Source organism: Nannospalax galili, unplaced genomic scaffold (genome assembly GCF_000622305.1).
Source record: "Nannospalax galili isolate Female #2095 unplaced genomic scaffold, S.galili_v1.0 scaffold627, whole genome shotgun sequence".
In the NCBI taxonomy this organism is placed as follows: Eukaryota; Metazoa; Chordata; class Mammalia; order Rodentia; family Spalacidae; genus Nannospalax; species Nannospalax galili.
In genome coordinates, this window is record NW_008355786.1 from 730,497 (window position 1) to 751,120 (window position 20,624).

Here is a 20,624-nt window from a genome sequence, read left to right on the forward strand (position 1 = left end):
GGGGGTGAGAGGGATGGATATGAGGCAAATATGGACTCCATTCCTTACAGAGTGTTAATGCCCACCATCTTTGAATTCTGATTTTTCCTGGTATCTCCAAGCTTATACTGTTTGCCTCTATAGCAACAATCTTCAGTAAGGACAGGGGTTTGAAATCTAGGACCCCATCCAAACAGGCCTTGAGATTAAAGAATGAGATATGAGCAGTGACGCAGCCTCTGTCTAAAAACTAAATGCTTGAGCACATAGCTTGAAAATGAAATGTAAACCAGGCTGGGACAGTGTTCTTTCTCGTCTCAAGAGGTCTGTGCTCTCCACTTTTCTACCATCATATGCTATGCTCTCAACTCCTCCCTGTTCATTTACTGTAGGTAGCCCTATGCCCCTGGATATGGAGATAATTCCTCAGGCCAAAAGAACGTCCCTTAAATATTACATCCAAAGTAAAAATCTCCTGCCTGTTCACACTTTTAACCTGAACAGCAATTTAAAACAAAAAAGCCAAAGCCATTCCTGTAAGCAACTCTTCTCTGAATCTACTTGCCTACTAGTCAGTTCCCCCGCCCCCCTACACATACCTCATCTTCTTAGGAAAGAGGACTTATTCCACTAAGGTAAAAGAAATACTCAAGAGATGCTCATTGGCTGCAACTTGCATTCAACATTTCAGGACTTAACCCCAAGAGACACAACATGGATCATGAGTTTTAATCAGGCAGGGGAAAAGTTAAGCCTCAAAATATTTGGGACACAAATCAGTGTTTCTGGTTCTTTTGGGAGCTATGCTTAGATATAGCCAAGGATTGGGGTGGGGTGGTGTCAGAGAATGGGAAGGAGGGTACTCTAACTGTCTGGTCCCTTTGAGCACTCTGAGTGGGCAAGGGGGACAGAAGCTCTTGTCCATCTTTCCTTAGAACCATCATGAGAAATTTGCCATTAGTTTCTTTGGACTACACACTATGATGCAGCCTTAAGAGTTAAAATAAGGTTAATCCTGTGCAGCTAAAAAAAGAATGAGGGGGGCTCGCTCTGTAATGCCATCTGGCCCCAATACAGACTATGCAAAGGCAAAGTCTGGCCAAAGGATTAAAATTTAAAACTATAATACTACCACTACTGCTTGGACCTATTTTGTAGGAATCAAGGGAAATGGTCTAAAGCACCTTTGGCACAGATGTCCTTCATGGACTAGCAAAGAAAGAAAGAAAAAACAATAAAACAAAAAGGAACCCTAAATCCCGTAACTATGTAAACATGGCTGTCAGTCCTATCTACGAGCCTCTAGGCTGTGTCTGTCTGGCATGTAGGATGTTCACAGGCAAGACTAAGATGGTTGTTCACTGCAGTTATGCACACCTCACTGCCTACTTTAACTGTTTCATGTTTATTTAATAATTGATGAAGCTGACCATTAATGGTGACTGCTCTGCTCTTCCTCTACTTTCTTCCTGAGGTTTATAGTAGCCCCTCCCCCCAGGTCCTCTTCCTAACTATACATTCTCCCATGACCTTGTCCAAGGTTGCCCCTCCCCAACCTGGACTCAACTTCTCGAAGTTCTAGAAGGCAGAGGCTAAGACCATGTTCGGCAGAGGCTAAGACCATGGTCAGCAGGGGCCCATGGCCACCTTCCCCAGACAGCATTCTCCATGGGATGTAGATTTCCACAACTTTGTAGGACTCTGTTGCCTGGGATGCTGGCATATTCCCATTCCAGTTGGGCCCCTTCCCTCTCTCCTCCTCAGCTCCTCAGCTCTGTTTCCATGTCCTCACCAGCTCACCCCCACAGCCAGACTCCCTAACATGCCCTTGCTCCCCATCCCACAATATCAGCTTCTGTTGGAGTCACTGTATGATGCCTTGAGGGTAGGGTCACCCCATAGTTCTCAATCCTCAGTCAGCTTTAGAGTAGCTTCCATATCTTCCCTGGAGCGGTTCCCACCCCTTTCTCAATATCAAAAATCTAAGGAGATCTGCCAGATGTCCCGTTTTAGCTTGTTTCTACCCCTCTGAGGAGTGGGTTAAAAAGGATAGGAAGCACAGGGCAGTGGAGAAGGGGCACAGCCTTGTTTCCTTCTGGGCTCCACTAATGAGCTGCCAGGCTCTGTTCTTTCACCTGAATGAGAGTAACAATAACCTCTCTCCTTAAGTGAATTTAAACATGTGAAATGCCCAACAGAAGCCTCCTGTCCAGTATTCAGTGAGCACTGGTAATGACCAGAGCTGGCATAACCATCATCTGATGCCATGTAGCAGGATTTGTGGCTGATTCAGGAGCCCCAGTGTGTGACCCTGCTATTGGCCATCAGAGCTGGCCAGTGGCCTCGGTCCAGGGCACTGTGCCTCCTGGGTCCTATCTCCATTTACTTTTCAGGACCTGGCTGCTACTTTATGTAAACTGGCCAGATGCACAATGCTAAAGGCACTGAACTGTGGGGTCAGGGAGGAGCCTGCTCAATTGTCTTGTCATATCCCAGGTCCTCCCAGGGACACATGCAAGCTCTCCCTTGAAAATTTTCCTGGCCCTGTCAAACAAGTGGCTGTCTTCCTGGTCCCCTACCAGGACCTCCATGAAGAGCTGGATGCTGGGCCTGTGGCATACCTTCCTGTCTCCCTTTTACCTGTCTGGTTCCTCTACCTCTGTCTGTCTCCTCTGTCTCTGCCTCCAGCCCATACCCTTCTTGGGGTCAGCACGGTCTCCTACTTGTCTCCCATGTTGGCACTGGGCCTGGAACTCACAAACAGTGGCTGAATCACAGTCAGGGCAAGTAGGATCACTTTGCTTCCAGAAAGATCTTGGTAATCCCATGACTCAAGTCTGCAAAGGCTCTTCAGAAGGAGGTAAAGGGGTCTCTTTAGCCATTGTCCCCAGATGAAGAGTGTGACCAGTTCCCAGGGAGGGGTAGTCTCTGGGAACCAGGGAGCTCAAGCTCAGCTTACAACAGTACTGAGGGCCTGACTGACCCAGAACACCAGGCTGAGGGGTTTTGTGCTTCTCATACAAGTGTCCCTGAATCACAAGGCAATGACATTTAAACAAGCTACTCATAAATGGGGCTTGTGCTTGGGCAATAGCTACTCAAAGGGGAAGAGACAGACAAACTTGGGTATGGGAAATGCTATGACCAAGACCTTGTGCTCTGAGGAAGAAGTGTTGCTGTCAGTGGTGGAGGTAGAGAGCAGTGGGGGCAGCTGATAAATTGTACTTTCCCATAAGGCTGACAGGTAAGTCACCTAAACGGAAGCCTTTAACTTGACAAGTGAATTTGGAGATTTGGGCTCAGCTTCCTGCTCACCTGAGGATGATGGGTCTGCAGAGAAGAGCCCTGGGTGCCTTGCTCTTGGATGTCATTCAGTGACAGCCCTGCAAGGGATTGGACAGGATCCCTACCCCTTGTGGAATATGACCCTGGGATAGATGCTGGGCACTTGTTAAATACACAAACAGCAACTGACAGAAGCTCCTGAGACTCAGTGGAAGGTACAGCCACAGCCACAAGATACTGATGACCTGAGCCTTTCTCAGCTGAGCAAGGAAGACATCCATACAAGGTGGGATTCCCTATTGTGATGGCTATTATTAGCTTAACAGAGTCACCTAGGAGCCAAACCTCTAGGTATGTCTGTGAGGGAGTTTCTAGGTTAGGTTAATTGAGTTGGGAAGACTCACCCTACCTAGGGGTAAGGGGCACTATCCCACGGGCTGGGGTTCTACACTGATTAAAAGGGTGACAGGAAGCTGAGCACCCTCATTCATCTCTCTGCTTCCTGACTGCAGACACAGAGTGACCATTTGCTGCTCTTTCCTGCCACCGTGCCTTCCCTTGTACCCTCAAATTGTGAGGCAAAATAAACCATTCCTCCTTAAATTACACTTGTCAGGAATTTTCACAGCAACAAGAAAAATAGCAAAGACACCTAGTAATATCCAGAAAGAGAGCTTTCTGGTTTCACTAACACAGCCAACCAACCCTAGCGTTCTCTTGTTTTCTTAAAGGAGGCCATAATTTTTTTTTTTTTCACTTTGGGAACCTGAAAATTCCTGCTCAGGGCCACGTAGCCTTAAATTAGTATTTAGATCCTGTTCCGAAACAGGAACTAGTGCTTGTGCCTTGAAAATGGCAAGACTGAATTACCAGATCAAGGTATATGAAACTCCATGGCTTAGGACATCTGGGGCTTTCTTGGTTGTAGCCAGAGAGGAGAGGTGCTGGGATATTTTGGGAGCTCCTGGGAGCTTGGGGCTCAATCCCTGGACAGACACAGGATACTCAGAATGGGAATTCTTTTCCATGTTCCCCACCTACCGAACCCTGGAGTCCTGTTGGTAAGACTAGGGTAGGCGTTTCCACTAGGCGAGGAGGCAGCTGGGCTGGAGAGAGGACTGTAGGAAGAAGGGTCAGCCGAATAGGGGTGGCTTGATCCAATCCCGAAGGCAGATGACTGTGTCTTGCTGGGCTGCAGTGGGATTTGCTACAGTCAGGACTGAAGGAGGCAGGACCAGGCAGTCTTCCACCAAGCCCCACCCCTGAAGTCCCCTTCAGGAACAGCAGGCTCTGGCTTCCCTGACTGGAGGCTGGGCACAGGCCTGGGATGAGTCCAGTGTATGGCAGCCAAAGTCTTGGCCTTGGAACCTTGGGATGGGGTTGGTTAAAGTACCCCCAGGGCTATAATGGCTTGGGTTGGCTTCAGCTTATGGAAACCTCTTATGGAAATGAGTAACATTTGTCCTCCCTTCACCTTGGAGGGAACCAGGTGTGTCTCATAGTTGGGTATTTATAGGCCTTCCTGGCATAGAAGCCACCAGAGGTCTGAGTGATGAGGAGTGATGTGGGCTTGTTGCTGGAGCAGTTTTGGGAGTCCAACACCTTCTTGCTCTCTTCCCAGGGGGAGTTTGCAAGAAGAAAAGGGTTGATCAGACAAACATGGTATAGCTGCTGGGGACTCAGCTCTCAAAGTGCCCTGTGGATGGCAGGTGCTCCTGAGGCACTGGCTGTTCAAGCTGGGAGTACTAACCTACCCTCAGAGCTGGGACCCAAAGAAGCATGTGGTGGGTGTTCTGCCACTCTGGACACCCAGAGCCTCATAGTTACTCATACCTGCCCTGGGAAGGGTGGACGGCTCCCTGTCCATGCCACCTGACCCTGGTTCAGCTGCCGGGAGATCTGGGACATGTTCTGGCCTGTTGAGGAGGAGGACTGAATGTCGTTCACTCCAGGAACATGGACCACAGAAGAGCTAGGAGAAAAAAAAATGCATTTATTTCCGGGAAATGTCCTTCCTTCATGAGCCTCTGTTGGCAGCCGGTGCTGGCTTGCCTCCTTGTGCTCTCCCTCCTTGTACACTGTCAGGGGTCCTGCCTTGTGAGCTTCTATTCTCAGCCTCATTCTCCCCCAGGATCTCATAGCTCTCACCCTTGCCCAGCCCCTTCTCTCCCTGCATATCCACAGCTCTTGAGAGAAGATTTTGTTCCAAGATGAGACACCTGTCTCAGAATACAAATCAGTCTCAGGGATATCTGCTCTTCCTGCTTTGGTTAATTTATCCCTTTGGGGCATCTAGAAAGCTTACAGAGTCTGGAAGAGGCTGCAGGCTGTACTTAGTTTCAACACTGGAACAAGCCTGGGATGGAAGTCTGCTTCAAGAGGCTCATTCGTGCACAAGACTGTCATTTATTTCTGCCTTTAGATTAATTAGCTCAGTGAGCCCTTATTAGGCACCTTCAGTGTGCATGACAATATTCAGTGCTGTCTGTGTCTCCAATGAAAATGATCTTTGACACCGTCCTCACTGTAATACGAGGTCCTTCCAGGAGGCTTTGCAGGCTGTGCTGACTGTACGTCCACTGAAGATGGAAAGTTTGGGGAAGACTTTTGTGCATCTTCTGGCCTTCTATCCCCCTGGGTCTATCTCAGGGTTGTGGCAGGTGTTGGGGCCTGTGAATGCATCGAGTCAGGTGGACTGTGTCTAATTTTAGCAGGTGTTTGGTAGAGTTAGGGGTTCATCTGGGTTTTGAAAAAAGAGGTTACAGACTACAATTTTACTAATTGTATTCTAAACTTTTTTCTGTGTCCTCTGATACCTTGCAAACTGTAAAGCCAGCTCAGTTGTTCAGACATTATATCTATTTCCTAAGTTAATTCCTCACTTAACACATGGGTTCCTTTCCCACTTTCTCTCCAAATGAATGCTTCAATTCAGAAGACATTTAAAAATTTTTTCATTTGGTTTCTTTTTTTAAAAAAAAAAATCAGTGCACACCTTTAGTCCCAGCACTCAGGAGGCAGAGGCAGGCAGATCGCTGTGAGTTCAAGGCCAGCCTGGTCTACATAGTGAGTTCAGGTCAGCTGGGACTACAGGGAGACCCTGTCTCAAAAAGACCAAAAAAAAATCAGCTATTATTAATTATACAAAGTAATGATCTTTTTCTTTTCTTTATGGGGACAGAGTCTTGATATGTTTCCCTTGCTGGTCACTAAGATGCCCAGCCTGATCTTGAACTCTGGACATTCTTCCTGCCTCAGACTCCTGAGTGCTGAGGTTTCAGATGTCAGCTACCATGTCTATTTCCAGAGCAACAGTTTTCACTGAGCACTGTTATATATACCTATCACATACTTTGGTCATATTACCCCTCTACTCTCCTCTTCCAGAGGACATTTTCTGGTCCTTAATCCTTGTGGGATCTCTTCAGCATGTGCTTCAGCCTACAGGACATAGGTTGATGAGGGACAGCTGTAACTTTGGGCTTCTTGGAACAAAATGCCAGCCTTTCCTTGGTCCTCTGGTCACACCTTCTGTGGTTGTAGGAAGTCTTTCCTTGGAGCAGCAAGGAAGGAAGATTCCTTTCCCCTTATGGCCAGTGTAGTTCCTGGGTGCTGGACTCACCTGCCTAGTCCTGGCCCCTCCCAGAAGACCCGCTCCAGCGAACCAGAGGCTGGGCTACAGGAGGAGCACCACCTTGCTGGACCTGGGGTAAACGAAGCTTCTAGGGAGCTTGGGGGTGTCTGGTGTGACACACAAGGACACCTACTCTAAGGGTAGCTGGCCTCTCCTTTGACCACTCTCCAGTGTTCATGCTTGCATTTCCCAGAGGAAACGTGAGCAAGGCCTGGTCCTCAGTGGTGACACAAAGCTTCATAGTGAGCTACAGCATGCTCTGATGCTAATAGCCAGGCACCTTGCTGTACACTTAAGTGTGGCTCTTCATGCTGAGGACCAGACACGATGGGCCAAGTTTTCTCTTCTTTGCATGTGGCCGTGGCCTTGGTAAATTAGGGAATAGGGCAGTTTCAGCTACTTTGCCAGCTGGGCACAACCCGGATCTCGGTTAGAGACCAAGTCACTCCCTTCTCCCCAGCAGGAGCCACTGTAGAACACGGAGATTGATACCTTTGGCACCTGAGAGTCACAGACACCCAGTGTCTATGGAAGGCTGATGGAACAGAGCCAGCGGTCCAGAGTCCCCATCCCACAGTACAGAACAGCTCTCTCCTGTTCAGCTCACAGAGCTGATGCTCAGACTTGAGCCTCTTTCCACCACTCCTCTTCCTGGCACCTACCTGAACGCCTTGCCTGAGTGCCCAGCAGGGAATGGACTTCCTTGGGAGTAGATCTGCTGGGTGCCTGCTGCAGAGGCTGAGCTCATCATCTTCTTTTCCGCTAGGAAAACCAGAGGAGTCACATCATGTGAAGGTCCCCCTTGTTCTGCAGGCCATGGGGGCTACTCCAGAACAGAGGCAGGGCATGGGAACTTGGAAGACCTACATGGGGCAGTCTCCTTGCCTTCACCTCTGTATGTGTCCTCTCAGGGGCTCCTTGACGTGCAGGAGCACCAGTCAGTTGTTCCCTACTCCTAGGGTGGCCTCAGTTACCTGAAGGCAAGCCCTTGAGAGTGGGGAGGACATTATTGTATCCAATCCTTCCAGCCCCTTAAGGGAGTATACAACAGGTCATCTGCAAGTAAGTGAGGATGCCAGAGTAACAGAGATGGGGGCCCACTGTGACCCTCAGCTTCCTGGCCTTGGACCCCAAATCTGTTTTTTGTATTACAGGTATCATCTGGGATAGGCTTTGGACCCTCTCCTGCCTCAGTTGATAACTGCAGTCTTCCTCCTCACAGGGCTCTGGTGGGGACTCAGTGTGTTACTAAAGGTAAACTGCCTACTGAGACCAAACAGCACCTACACATTTACTTTTACTTGTTACAGAGAGAAAACTGAAGCACTGCTTGTCCCTGGTCACAGGGCAGGAAGGGAAGACCCAGGCCCTAAATCCTAGTGCAATGACCCTCCCCTGACCTGGTTGACAGGACCTATGGGGCACCTTAGGCTGATTGGCCAGGGCAGCTGGATGGCATTGGGGCTTTCTATCAGAGTTTCAGACTGAGCTTTTGTGAAACAGGAAACACTCGGGCCCAGGCTAGAAATGATCACCAGAGCCACTGTTCTATGAAAAGGTGAGAAGATTCTCCTCATTCATGTCACCTGCAATGAGACTGAGGAACGGACTCGAGTCACAGGCTGGCTGTCTCGATATCACACAAAGAAGAGGGTGCTCTTGGTCGTAGTGTGAGATGTGGGAGTGGGATGTGAATGAATGGACACAACCTCTAGACAGCATGCTTCAACCAGAGCGCACCTCTCTGGCTTCATGATGCATTGCCTGTGGCCCAGAATCTCGGGACACCTACATATCTCTTTCTTACAATTGCCCATGAGACACTAGAAGGAAATAACAGCTGGTTACATGGCAGTGACTTTGTAGATATATGTACTTTCTGACCCTTGCTTGTGGGGTATCTATGAGCAGTAATGGGCTGCTGATGCTCAGGCTGGGGCTGGGAGACCATCTTTGTGGGGTTCTAATGCAAATGCCACAGTGCTGCTGTGGGATATCCTTAAGACCAGGTGCTCAGGCTCCTGGGTATATGTCTCCTATTTAACCACAAGGCCTTGAAACTGGGGCATAAAGAGCAAGATCGGAGTAGGGCAGAGATAAGGTTAAACTTACAGGGTAAGGTAGACTCAGGCCATCTTCTTATCTCTAAACCTAATTCCTGAAGCCTGGAATTGTATGTAGCTTAGTAGCAGAGCATTTACCTAGCATGTTCAACCCCCAGGATAACACAAAACAAACAAACCACAGAAGAGGGAGACAAATGAACCTCCACAACAAAAAACACAACCTTATGCAAGTCACTTTTTTTCTCATGTGTTTTCAGTGTTTTGGTGGTAAATAATAAACACATTGTTTTTCTAATTGTTCCAAGACATTGGTAAGGTACAGTATCTATACATAATAGGTATATATATGTATATATATGTATATGTATATATGTGTATGCATACTATAATGTATATTTTATATTTCCTGTCTTCTTCTATTTAGTACTCTAAATCTTTCTCTGTTTTATCATTTTGATCGACCTGATTTGTTAAAGATGAAGAAAGTCATGGTGAGTTTGTCCACTTACAATTTGGCTTTATGAGTTTCTTCCAGTGTTTGTGATTGTTCGGGTTTTCTGTGTTTCGGTCATGTAGCCTCATCTCAGTTCTGTCTTCTCTCTGCCCATAGGGACGTTCTGAAATTTTCCTCTGCTGATACTGTGACTCTACTTTCCTGTTTGATTTTGCCGAGCACCTTTAGCACTTGCCCCTGCAGGCTTGACAGCTCATCACATTTTGTTTTGATTATATTATATTTTGACAGCATATATAGGAGTTACCTATCTGAAGCCCTTGAATATCAACTTGATTTATCACCCGATATTTATATATTTTCTTGCTATGTTACTTTGCTTTTCTTCTGAAATTTTTGTGATTTGCTAAAAATTCCCTTGGAAGTAGTTTGGTAGCAAGATTTTATTCTTTCATCCTAAAATAATTCCATTTTAGTTATGTTTAAACATACTTGCAGCCTTTTATTTCTTCATAACTGTCAGAGATACTATATAGTTATGTTGGGCAATGATTCAGAGCATACCCTGCCTTCAGGAAAACCCTGCCACAGCACTGCAAGCGACTGCCATCTAGTTGGCACTGTGAGTCTCCAAAAGGACATTGTACTGTTCTACCAAGCCAGTTTCTTCAGCATGGTGGGGCACATGGCAAGATCAGTGAATTCCATGCGCACTAGCCCACTGTTCTAACTTCTTTGGCTGTGAGGTGAGTTCCCTGGTCAGAAGCAATGCTGTATGGAATACCATGGCATTTGATAAGGCATTCTGTTAGCCCATGGATGTTAGTTTTGGCAGAAGCCTGTGTTCAAGAAAGCAAATCAATTTCCAGAATAAATATCTGTTCCAGTAAGGACAAAGCTCTGGCTTTTCCATGATAAAAGGGATCCAATGTAATGAACCTGCCACCAGGTTGGCTACCTAGGGAATGGTTCCACATTAGTGGCTCAGTGTTGGTCTCTGCTGCTGGTAGACTGGGCACTCAACAGTGGCTTAGCTTAGTCAGCTTTGGTGTTTGGAAGTCCATGTTGCTGAGTCTAGGATGGCCACTCTGTTCATGGAACCACTGGATAATAAGAAGGATGGCTAGAGAAAGAGGTTCACCACTATCCACAGAGAGGGTCATCTCATCAACTTGACTTAGTGAAGGCCTTCTATGCTAAGGTCATCTTTTGGTTGAGCATTACCTGGAACACAAGTATCTTTACATCTTTTGCCCATTTGGAGATATCTGTCCCCTAGTGTTTTTGTTTTGTTTTGTTTTTTGTTTTTTACCAATTTACCAGTCATGCGCCTTCTAAGTCTGACTATCCAGCCAAATCAGTGGCTACATCTCATGAATCAGTGTATAATTACACATCTGGCCATTTTTCCTTCTAAGTAAAATGTATGACCAACTGTACTGCCTGGAGTCCTGCCCACTGTGAAGGTTTCTTTTTACCACTGTCCTCAGGGTTGTTTCAGAAAAGAGCTGCAATGCTGCGGATGTCCATTTCTCGGTGGTGTCTGTACAGAAAGCAGAACTACCTGTAAATTAGGCCATAGCCTTCTGTGCCTCAGTCATAGGGTACATGCCTTGAGGCCACAGGGGCATGTCCAGGGACAGAAAGCTATTATACCAGGGGTAGGAGCCAAAGGCATGTGGTCCACTTTGAGTAACTTACTTGAGCCTTCACTATCTGCTCAAGCCCAATCGTGTGTGTGTGTGTGTGTGTGTGTGTGTGTGTGTGTGTGTGTCTGTGTCCCTCCCACAAGGTATTGTTCCTCCTCTAGCCAGGATTCACAGACCCAGGAATCAAGTGTGGAAATAACAATGGTGCCATAAACTGGACACTGACTCTGAGAATATACAGTCTTCTAAAGAGCCTCGCTCAAGCCCTTCAAGCTATTGTCACCTAATTGCACCTAGCTGGAGCTGTATATAACTTAGTCTTCAGTAGACCACTGTTTTATCAAACTAGCTCCTTCAGGATGGTGGGGAACATGGTGATATTAATGAATTCTATGAGGATGAGCCTACAGGCCATTTCTAGTACTCAAACCTGCATTGGGCAGGCTTCTCTAGAGGATGTATATACATTACAAAAGTAGACTTATTAGCTTGGCTTCCACAGCAGGCTGGGGAGTCCAACAATGGTTACCTGCATGCTAGAGAGGGAGAGTGCATAGTGGCTGTTCTGTTCACATAGATGAGCTCCAGCAGGCCCATCCAGCACTGTCCTACTTCATTTCCTCTTCCTGAGCTATTGTGTCTACTGCTGCTGTTGCCAACCTCTGCTGACATGAAACTCCAGCTTCACTGGCTTTCCAAGATGGACTCAATACCAATGAATCTCTAGGGAGCTTCCAGGCTTTCAGTGCTGGATTGGACTGACTGCTGAGGTACCCTCCTTTGAGGGTGAATAGCTATCGGGCTCTCTGCTCTCCAGCATGCAGATGCCCAGTGCTGGACTACCCAGGCCCTACAGTGTAAGTTAATCTAAAACACTCCTTTATATGTATGTGTATGTGTGATATTTTTTATGTATTTATGTATACATATATACATGTGTACATACTCACACTCTTCTAGGTTTTGTTCCTGTAAAGACGCCTGCCAATATTGATAAGAAAATTTATGTTCCCTATCCCCAGCCCAAAATGTATCTGGATTTTTTCTGAATTGATTTGAGTCGCTTGTTTTTGTCTTTCTTTTGAATTCTAGCAATTTGTATGTTAATTTTGACCAGGTGTTAGTAATTTTATTTCTGGTCACCATGGCTTTTCTAACCTGTCACTTTCACTCTTGTGTTTTATATTTTGATTCTTTTCAGAAACAGTGGAGCCTTTTGCAAGTGATGTGTTTCTATATATGAAAGCATTTTGGCTAGAGGGGAAATTTTGTGTTGCACATTTTCTCTCTGAATTCACTGACTGTCCCCGACCCCCAGAGTTCTAACATTTAGTAACTTGGAGACTTTAGCTAACAATTTCCCTTTATACTAATTTTCTTCCTCCTAAATGTGGTAAATTACTTTTCTCATGGTTGTAACCAAATACCTGACAGGTCCAACTTAGGGGAGGAAGGGCTTAATTTGGCTCACAATGTGATGGTCAAGGAAGGCATGGTGGTATTCATGGTGGTAAAGTGGCTCCAGTCTGTGGTGGCAGAAGTGTTAGGCAGCTTGCTCACATCTCAGTGGATCAGAAAAGAGTGAAGCAGAACCAGCGTAGAGGCAGCCTATATCCATAGAGCCCTGCCGTTAGGTCAATGTGTCAGAGAATCCATAACTTTCTAAAACAGTACCACCAGCTGAGGACTAAATGTTCAAATGCATGAGCCTATGTGGGGGCATTTCACATTGAAACCATAACACTGATGTTTGCTGGATTTTTGCCTTTGTTTTTGTCTTAGAAATGTGAACACAATAGACAACATTTAGGTATAAGTTTTTCTAATATGTTTAGTCTGGCCTTCATGGATGGCATAGAGAGTCTGAAATTCTGGTATTGTAGTTAGAAGATTCAATTTTGCACTTGGGGAAAATTCCCCAACACAGATCGTACATGTTCTGTGTTGGCCTGATTCCACTTTGTTTGCTGCTCTGCTCTCCCCCTCAGGTAGTGCATTCTCCCCCCTCAGGTAGTGCGCTCTCCCCCGTCAGGTAGTGCCTTCTCTGATGGCAATGCCTTCTTCTGGAATCCCCAGAGGACAGACATTAGTGATTTTCTCAACTTTCTCCTCTTTCTCTCAATATTCACTTCCAAACAAGGACATCTTCTCCGGCCACTCTCATTGCCTCTCTGTCTCCTCTTGATGGATGAAGTGACACATCAGTATATTTGGGTGACCAGGGGGACCGACTGCAGGATGCTTCCCTGAGGTGCCGAGGGGTCTGTTTCCCATTGTGCTTTGGCGACTGTACTTTGTTCTCAACAGAAGTAGCTGTGGCCTGGCACTATGCTGACTTCCTGACCCTACAGGCCACAGTCAAAAGAAGCTGAAGGTTTTGGTCCCCTACCAATGGGCTGGTATTAAGACGCCTGAGGAATGCTCTTTTCCACCCATGCAGAAGTTAGTGTGTTCTCCCCAAGTCAAGCTGTCTTCAGCTTGTTGTCCTAGTGGAGCATCCCAGGGTTCTGTCTGATACCAGGGTTCCCCATGCTGCCTTTTCCTTTCACCTAACCCCGACAACATCATAATTCCTAGAGCATGCAAAAACAGAAAGAAACAGAATCTTTTTTCTGAATTTTGGATTTGGTAAAGTCTTTCTGAATTTTATGGTTTGCTAACTACAGTGGAGATGTGGGAGGGAAAGTGAGGCTGCTGGGCATACTGGCTCCACACAAGAACTCATCACTGTGCTGATGTGGCTGGGCACCTGCTGTGAAGGATGGCACCTAGGGAGCTGTGGTCATGCTCAAAGGGGAAACATATACTGATGACAAAAGTGCTTTCACTTGTCTAACAATGGGGAAATCTGCTCATGATAAATTGTCATGGAAAAGAACAATCTAGCCAAGAGGACGAGCTCCACTTTACACATCAGAAAAGTCTATATCCATGGCAAAAAAGACAGGGCACACTCAAAAAAGTTTAAACGATGATATACAGCATTAAGATAATGGATTATTCCTTTAGTATTGCACATTTTCATCTTAAGTGTGTCCCTTTGTGTGTTACAGATGAAGGTTCAAACTGCATATGATGGTTTACCTTGACTGCCAACTTGAGTAGACTGAAATGTTAGGTTAACTTGATGGCACTGAGATGGTAGGGAGGTGTTTAACCTCTGCGTGTGGTGTGTCTGTGAGGGTGTTTGCTGAGATCACAAGGGCTCTGGCATAGTCAATGGTTTAAGCCATTAATGGATTCAAAATTTCAATAGGCAATGTGGGGCCTGGTTGGAGGTATGCCCTTAGGGGCTGTATCTTGTCCCTGGTTCCTTCCTCTATCTCCTGTTGGCCATGAGGTGAGAAGCTCTGGCCCTCTACAATCTTCTGCCATGATGCTCTGCCTTACGACAGGTCAAGAAACACAGAGTCAGTCAAGTAGGGATGGAAACCTTCTGAGAGCCAAAATAAACCCTCTCTGTACATAAGTTGTTTTCTCAGGTATTTTGTTAGAGTGATGACCATCTGACTAATGAATAAGACACTGTGTAATGGATTAGAAGAGTTCATTTGCTTTGACCCTTTATATTTTAAAGATGAGATGCTGGGGACCCAGGCTGTGTGTCACAGGTGATCAGGAAGTAAGACATAAGGCCAGGAATATGAAGAATCCACCCTGACTCCTGTACAAAGTTCTTATTATGCCCACTGGCAGTTACCCAAAACTTACCTCCTCCCCTCTCTCTAGGGTGACTGTCTCCAGATGGCCTGAAAGCAACTGAAAACTCACAACCTCACTCCCCAGCATCGTCTGCACACTTACACGCACTGATGCCTGCAAACATCTCAGCAAAACGGGGGTCTCTCTCCTGGGAGAAGATTGCATCTGCCTTTTCCACAGATTTCCCTGCCTCGTGAACACCAGCAGGTAGGTTGGGGACTGGGACCTGTTGGCACATAGAAACACAACTGTAATTCTCACATGAGGCACAGGGCATATATTCTAGACCCACCTTCTGTCCTTCTGCACAGCCCCTCAATGAATGAGCCAGCAGTTCCCACAGGGTGGGGAGCTTGGCTATGAAGATCCAGCAGAGCCAGGTTGGGAGGTATGAACTAGAGGCCATGACAGAAAGGATCTCAGAGCCATGGTGACCACTTTCTCAGAGATAAATGGAAAAGAACCAATGTACTGTAAATAACAAGACCTAAAGAGAGAACCTTAAGCTTAGTTTAGGAATGAGGTCAAATACAGAACCAAGTCAGTTTTTCTGATGACCAAGGATGCAGAGAGGAGAAGAGAAGAGGGAGGCATGGAAGAGGTTAGAGAAGGAGAGAGACAAGAGCATGACAGGAAGGGACACACTGAGGAGGGACATGGGACAGGGAGCCTTGGGATTTGGGGGCTCTGGGGAGAGTTTGGTCCTTAGTACTGTAGTTGGTGACAGTGCCAAATGAAAAGAATTTCCGAGAATTCACCTGAGATAAATCATAGGATGACAGCCCATCTCGCTGATGCACTTCCAGTTCTGCCTGCTGTTGCTGAAGTTGCCTGTGAAGCAAGAAGCCAACAGAGTGAGGAACAGAAAGGCAAAGTAGTGATGTGGCTGATGGAGAACTTGTTCTTCAAAGTCATGCAACCGTGTTCAGTAGCTCTCTAAAATGTTTTCCACTTTTTTTTAAACCCAAGTTATATTTAAAGTTTACACTGCCACAAAAAACTATTGAAAAAAGTATTCTGCTGTGTGTGTGTGTGTGTGTGTGTGTGTGTGTGTGTGTGTGTGTAGGCCAGAGGTTGGCATCAGGAGTCTTCCTCAATTGCTCTCTACCTTATTTGTAAAAAAAAAAATGGATTTAATTATTTTTAATTGTGTTTTTTTGCCTGCATATATGTAAGTGCACCTGTGTTATGCAAAGCCCATGGAGGCCAGAAGAGGACGTCAGACCCCTCAGAACTGGAGTTGCAGACAGTTCTTAGCTGCCATGTGGATGCTGGAACAGAACCTGGGTCCTCTGGAAAAGCAGCCAGTGCTCTTAACTGCTGAGCCATCTCTCCAGCTCCTCCATCTTATTTTTTGACACAGGTCCTTCACTGAACCTGGAGCTCCTAGTTGGCTAGACTGGCTTGCCAATGAACTCCAGAGAGCTGCCTGTCCCCACCCCAGCACCACGAGGGGTACAGACACACACTCAGCTTTTTACATGGATATTAGGGATCATAACTCAGATTCTCAGACTCGTGCTATAAGCACTTTAGCAAATAAGCCATATCCTCAGCCCTCAAAAAAAAAAAATCTGAGACAGGGTCTTGCTACATTAGCCCATATTAGCCTGGAACTTTTGGTCCTCCTACCTCAGCCTTCCTAGGGCTGGGAGGACAGACATGGGCTAGCCATCACACCTGGCTCAGAAAATAAGCTTTAAGGCATGCTTTTGTTTTATGGAGGGTAAAAAGATACCATACTAAAATTGTTTTAAAGGAAAAAATTCAGGAAAGCAGTTGGGTTATTACAGAGCAAAGCAGCTGGCCTTTGGGGCATGCACCTGCTGCTGCAGGTGTGCGTCTTCCTGTTCATGCCTCACACTGGCTTTGCACGATGCTTCCTTCACCCACACATGGAAAATCAAGAAGCTGAAGCTCAGGTTAGGGTTAAGTCAAAGGTGTTCTGCTGACTACAGGGTTGACTCCAAGGTGCCTGGCTCCTCCTATTCTGTCAGGCTCCTCCTCCTCTGCCACTCTGTTCCATTTGAGGAGAACAAATCCTTGACAATGGAGACTGATGCTTCAAAATTTAAAGTAGGGAAACCATGTTGCTTTCATGAGACAATGAGCTGCTCAACTTAGAGGCTAAAAATAGGGCATACTCCTGCACATCAGGCACTTGTGTCATGGAAACCTGAGATGACCTTAGACTAGTGCTGTCCTGGGAACAGGGACTGGGCCCATGCAGGTACAGAGTCATGACTGCAGGCCACTCCCTGAAGAGAGGTGGGAAATGAAAACCCAGGAGCTAGCCTGGGCAAATGTGAAAACACAGACATGACTCTACTCAGTCAGTCCACTCAGTCAGATCTCTGAGAATTTTGGCCCCCAAATACTTTGACCCCAAACACTGGGACGGTTCAAAGATGTACACACAGTGCGTTGCATCAGTCTATGTTTTCGTGGGCTTCCCTCTGTGAGGACAGAACAGGAAGGAGTCAGAGGTGACAAAGAGCCTTTTCAGTAACTTAGCACAAACACTAAACATTCATTGCTCACTTGACTTCTCCAGGAAGTTTCTTTTGGATGCTCTTAGCTGAAAGCAACTGAGCATACGACTCTCCCACCTCCTTCCAAGCACAGGGCATTGGAGGATCTTTCCTAACAAGCTGGCTTACTGTTGGCAAAGCTGACCTCACAAATTTAAGAAGGGACCGGTCTATTTACATGTGTGGTCACCACTGCCCTCTACTGTCCACAGTGAGCTTTTCAACCACATTATGACTGAACATCTGGCTCAGAAGACACCAACTTTGTTGGTGCAACTGCTGCTGGTGTCCCAGGAGCTTTTTGATCCACACACACTCCAGGAGCTGCTGAGTCAGTGGCCTGAGGTGGCACGCAGGCACACCCCTGCAGAAAATGCTGCTCTGTTTTGTTAACACCGCCTGGCTTTCAGGCAAGAAAGCCAACTGTCAGCCAGGCCTGGCTCTCAGAGGGTGTGTGTGTGTGTGTGTGTGTGACTGCTTTCAGGCTCCATGGCAGGGCAGACTCCTGGGGTATCTCCCCAAGCCCTACAGCACCGGCTCCCCCCTTCTTGTCTGTGTCCCCTGTCCCCTGTCTCCTGTCTGCCCCCTCTCATGCTCTTCATGGTTTAGGAGTCCAAACCTTAGGCTTCCTGAGACAGGGTTCCCCCTAATAGCAGGAACTGTAATGCATACACTTGGCTGGCATGGGCCATGTCTGTGCTGGGGGAACCAGGAAATCTACTGTGTTAGTTTCAACAAAACATGCAACACTGATAGCTGAGGCTTGACAAAGGCAGGACATGAATGAACAATGATGAAAAAGTTAAAAAATGCCTAAACCTTCCCCAAAGCAACTTCAGTCTGCTCTTTATACCAAAATCTCTAAATCTGCCAGTCTCAGCTAAGATTCAGGCCTGTTACTACAGAGGGGGTAGCTTGGAATGGCTACAGAAATGGCTTCACTGACAAGCAGGACTCAGGCTTGGGATCAAGGGACATATGACACCCTAAAAGCCCAGAAAGCCCCATCCATGGGGAACAGGAAGCCTCAGAGCCCCTATCGTGCAGGGTTTTTTTTTTTTTTTTTTTTTTTGGAGTGTGTGTGTGTGTGTGTGTGTGTGTGTGTGTGTGTGTGTGTACAGCCATATGTGGAGAAGGAGTAAAGCAGATGAAGGGAAGAAAAAAGGGCAGGAACTCCAGAGGGGTGGCTCTCACTAAGAAGGAGCCAATTTGTTGGCATCCAAAGGGGGAAGATTCTAGAACACTGTCCAGGATTCTGAGTGGTTGGAATGCTTGTCTGTTCTCATGGCTTCCAGTCCAGGCAGCCAGAATTATCAGGAACAAGGCCATGATGGGAAATATGGTTCTGGGGACAGAGATGCAGCTTCCACAGGTCAAGGCTGGCACTGCCCCCTTATCTCTCTCTTGCTGAGGACCTGGCTCTGTTACCTCCAGCCTATGAGCACTGGAGAGAGGCCTGCTCACCAACCTCACACCCTACCCATCTCCTGAACACAGCAGCAGTCAGGACCTCCTGAGTCCTGTCTGTCTACTTCTACTTCTCAGCCTTCTTTACTTTCATCAGTCCAGACATGTGTGTGGCACTCAGGGATGCCTCTCTGGTCCCTGAGTAAAGAGCCTCCTTTCTCCACATTGGGTAATTGAGGCAAACAAAATCCCCTCACTTTGATTGAGTTCAAACTCAGACACAGAAAGAGACCATCACCTTTTTGTTTATCTGGATCTATGAATTCTCATACTTGTCCCTCTCTATTATAGTCTTGACCAGCAGGCTAAGGTGGAAGAAAGATCTAACTGTTGTATCAAATACACCAAGGGAGATGTCTAGGAGGAGGAGCTGGTCAGGCAGGCAGCTGGGGAGAAGCACCAGGAGTCCTGTGCCCCATGCAGGGTGCTGGCTGCTGCTGGTGAGAACCAGGCTACAAGGAGCTGAGACGAGGTTAATGGTGGCAGTGGCTCAGCAGAGTCGAGGGAGGGGACGCTCTGGTGGACTGACAAGGCAGGTCCTTCAAGATCAGGCCTTAGGAAGGATTCCCTGGTATCAGCAGATGGGGACGAAGTGGGCTCAGGACCAGTCTTGATTGAACCTGGGGAAATGGAGGTCTGGGAGTCCAGTGAGCATGATCAGTAGACAGGATGATGGTCCTCAACATACCAGCCTTATTCCACACCCAGCATGCTGCTCTTCCATCCCAGACATGGCTTCTACATGTACTTGCTGGGACGTCTTACGTCCATGTTTTTGTTCTTTTCTCCATACAGATGCCCCTCAGTTCACGCCAGAGTTATGTCCTGATGAACCCAGTGTAAGTGGACAGTATCATCATAAGTCACAAAGGCCCTAGTCTCCCTAACACACTGCATCAAGCTTAGCAATGCAGCGTAGAGTGTGGGTTATTTTGTCTGGTGGTTGTGTGGCTGAGTGGGAGCTGAAGCTTGCTGATCCCAGCATCTCAGGAGTTTCCTATGGCACACTGCTAGCCCAGGGAAGGAAGCAGAGTCATGACTTAAAGTGTGGTTTTCCTGGAATGTGCACTACTTTCAGACCACAGGAAAGTAAAAAAAAACTATAAACGGAAGCTTCTGAAGTGGGGCACCACCTATATTTTATCCACACTTGATCTGGCGAGGAGGTTTAACCTGTCCACAGTGACGCTCACTGTGGTGGGCCCAGAGTCTGTCCCATAGATCTGAGCTTGAACCCAGACAGGAGGAGCCATGGGCTGGGGAGATGACACAGTACATAAAGCATGACGATCTGAGTTTGATCCCCCCCCTCCTCGGTAAACAGGTCAGGCTCAGCAGCTCTCATGTAATCCTGGTAACGGGGAAGCAGAGTCAGGAGGCTCCTCAAGGTTTGTTGGATAGCCAGCCTAGCCAAATCATGAGCTCCGGGTCAATGAGACACCATCTCAAAAAATAAGGTGGAAAAAATTGAGAAAGACACCAGATGCCAATCTTTGGCTTGCACACACATGCACATGCACACATACAAGTGCATATATATCAGCCCGTATCACAGAAGAGGAAATGAAGGCTAAGAGAGAAAGTGATTTGCTCAAGATCCAACAGCTAGGAAACAGCAGGGCCCAGAGGAAAGCTCAGGTCCACCTGCCAGCTCCATGGCATATAGAATATGCACAGACGGCAGGGTTCCCAGGCCCTAGCATCTGGGCTGGGAGCAGGGAGGGATGCATCCAGGTTTAGTCGGTGCTGGTGCCACCCAGGCAACCTGACCTTGCCCGGAGCTACAAGAGGTCTAGTCCACTTCCTCTACCCCAAGCCTCAGCAGGACCAGGAGACCAGGCACAGCAGCTCTACACT

The 20,624-nt window shown here is 47.1% G+C and overlaps 1 protein-coding gene across 3 annotated transcripts in view; it reads right to left on the minus strand.

Moving 5' to 3' along the window:
* Positions 1–20,624, minus strand: part of Arnt2 (aryl hydrocarbon receptor nuclear translocator 2) — a 175,434-nt gene that overhangs the window by 12,576 nt on the left and 142,234 nt on the right. For all 3 annotated transcript variants that reach the window (XM_008853403.2, XM_008853404.3, XM_008853402.2), the window contains exons 13-17: positions 15,528–15,600; positions 14,872–14,995; positions 7,561–7,660; positions 5,098–5,236; positions 4,306–4,456 (exon numbers count right to left, since the gene is read on the minus strand). In XM_008853403.2, the coding sequence (XP_008851625.1) occupies positions 4,306–4,456; positions 5,098–5,236; positions 7,561–7,660; positions 14,872–14,995; positions 15,528–15,600 (587 nt within the window). The remainder of the gene's footprint in view (positions 1–4,305; positions 4,457–5,097; positions 5,237–7,560; positions 7,661–14,871; positions 14,996–15,527; positions 15,601–20,624) is intronic.